General features: G+C 38.9%; 1 protein-coding gene across 1 annotated transcript in view; it reads right to left on the bottom strand.

The window, feature by feature from the left end:
* Positions 1-2361, bottom strand: part of CBG04431 — a gene marked incomplete at both ends in the record, with an annotated part of 14216 nt that overhangs the window by 2495 nt on the left and 9360 nt on the right. Inside the window, 3 exons of the mRNA XM_002634374.1 lie at positions 1138-1296; positions 1342-1761; positions 1804-2244. Coding sequence (XP_002634420.1) covers positions 1138-1296; positions 1342-1761; positions 1804-2244 — 1020 coding nt within the window. The remainder of the gene's footprint in view (positions 1-1137; positions 1297-1341; positions 1762-1803; positions 2245-2361) is intronic.

Raw genomic sequence — 2361 nt, 5'->3', positions numbered from 1 at the left:
AGCATTCCCTGTTTTGCCCCCACATAGTCCCCATAACGCGTAACTCCTATATCACATGCGTAACTCCCAAATAACCTGGGTAACTCCCGTTTTGATTGGGTAACTCCCAAACTTCACGGGTAACTCCCACCTAGTCTCCGATTAGGTCCCAAACCTCTCCCTAGAATTACCTGAGTACGCACTTGAATCAAAAGAAAATATTGTGCTAATCTGGGACAGTTACAGTGAGTGCCCCCGAACTTCTAACTTTGAGACAATATATCTCGGTTCTTGTGAAAGCTTCAAAGAAAGAAAAAGTTGCCAACGGATAAATTGTTTATCATAATACCGGAAAAAAGTTTGTTAGTTAACACATTTTTAATGTCTTGCATAGGAACGAAGATAATTGAGCTTAAACGTAACACTGTATGGGCCTTTCTATTACAGGTTTTACGGTATATCGTTGTGGGACCTTTGGCCACCGGCGTTTCTCTTCCACAGCTCCGTTTTTTGTTGTACCAGAATAATAGAATCAAATGCCAAAACTAGAACAACTAAATAACTTATTGAACTGTTTTTGAATCATTTCTGCTGATTTTGATATTCCGCATTTTTGAATTTTGATAATTTTTCTGTTATTTCCATCAAACAAGTTGAAAAAAACCCTATATCGAAAAAATTTCCGAAAAAAACTAATCTGGAAATCAAAAATATTTTCAGGTTACGGTAGTTTTTTTTCGGAGACTTTGGTCACCAAGTGTTTTACTCTGGTGCATTGTTCTTTTATCTATCCGCCTTCTATATTGTCAGAATTATAAAACTGCGACTTCGGTGTATGCAGACTCAGTACAAAAATGGAGTCTTTTGCACTGAGTCTGCATACACCGCAGGTCGCAGTCTTATAATTCCGACAATAGTTTCCTGCAAGTTCTATATTTTTCTGAAACTCCAACTTAAAAAAAACTCAACAAAAAACTATTACAAAAACAATTTTGTCTGGATTTCCATGAAGAATGCGTGATTAAATCTAATCTGAATGGTTCTGAATGAAACTCCCAAGAAGTACCGTTCAGAAAATTTTATTTAATCGAAAAAAAAAACAGCAAGCCGCGCATTCTAAAACAAAAAGAAAAATGCAATTATTGCGATCACAATAACTGCAAAGTACAAAACAGTATAATCTGGAGCAACTTGAGCATGGTCGTTGGTAGCCATAAGAACTCGCTCATCAACAGACATAATTGCATCTCTGGCCTCCTTCCATTTGTGAGGACCATTCAAACGATAGATGTATGGAACACGTGGACCAAAGTAAACCTGAAGTTTAGACAGATCAAACATGTTTATCTGATTGTTTTTCACCTTATAAGCCAGCCATGGATCCTCCTTCCACAGCTTCTTCATATCCAATTGCGCTCCAATCATCTTTGCCAATTCCTCAATATAATCCACATAGTCGACTTGGATAGTGTGTCTTTTACTTGTCACATATCTGCTAGCCATTTTCGACAGCTTATCATGGACATTCTCCATCATCTCTCTTTTACTAGGGATCACATTATTTCCTGTAAACTGCTCTAGGTAGACTCTTGCTTGCATCTCGGAAAGTGGCATGATGGATCCGAATGGTTGGACAAGACCAATCACAGCAAGAGTGTTCTGATCAGCTAGATCAGTTGGGAACATGTACTGGTAGAGGGATACATGATTATCCTGGACTTGAATGAGTTTTCCTTCTTCCACGAGATTGAATTCAAACGAGAATCCGGTGGACATTACGACCTGAAAATTTTTAATTTATTTTGAACCAACAGACAAGCTCACCTCATCGACTTGGTCCAACTTTGAGCCATCCTCAAATACAACTCCATGTTCTGTGAAATTTGCAATATTTGGCTTGATTCGAACCGTTCCACATGCGATTCTATTCGGCAACTCATCATTGACTGTTGGATGAGCTCCGAAAACTCTGTGAGCTGGTTTCAAGCCGTACGCTTGATGATCGAATCTCATGTTCAGTTTCATTTCAACAACACTATTGGATAACCATTCTGGGACGCGAGCGCGGATGTCAGAAATCCATTTTCTGTTCATAACCATGTCAATTGGTTTTCCATAGTCAAAGATTCGATTGAAAACCCATGTTCCGCGTCGTGTGACCAGATAAACTTGCTTGGCGATTCTGGAAAGTTCTACAGCGACGTCACCTCCAGAGTTTCCGATTCCAATAACCACCACGGTTTTGTCTTCATATCCACGATGATCCTAAAAACAGAATACCGTAAAACCTCTAATAGAACGACACCCGGATCGTCCACTTTGAGCCTATATATCTCATTTTCTGTGAAAGATATCAAAAAGTGGCTAACTAGTAAAATGTTG

This window comes from Caenorhabditis briggsae (assembly GCF_000004555.2).
Source record: "Caenorhabditis briggsae complete genome, chrIV, whole genome shotgun sequence".
NCBI classification, from domain to species: domain Eukaryota; kingdom Metazoa; phylum Nematoda; class Chromadorea; order Rhabditida; family Rhabditidae; genus Caenorhabditis; species Caenorhabditis briggsae.
Note: the sequence above shows the minus strand (reverse complement) of the source record. Positions and strands in the feature narration are given on the sequence as shown.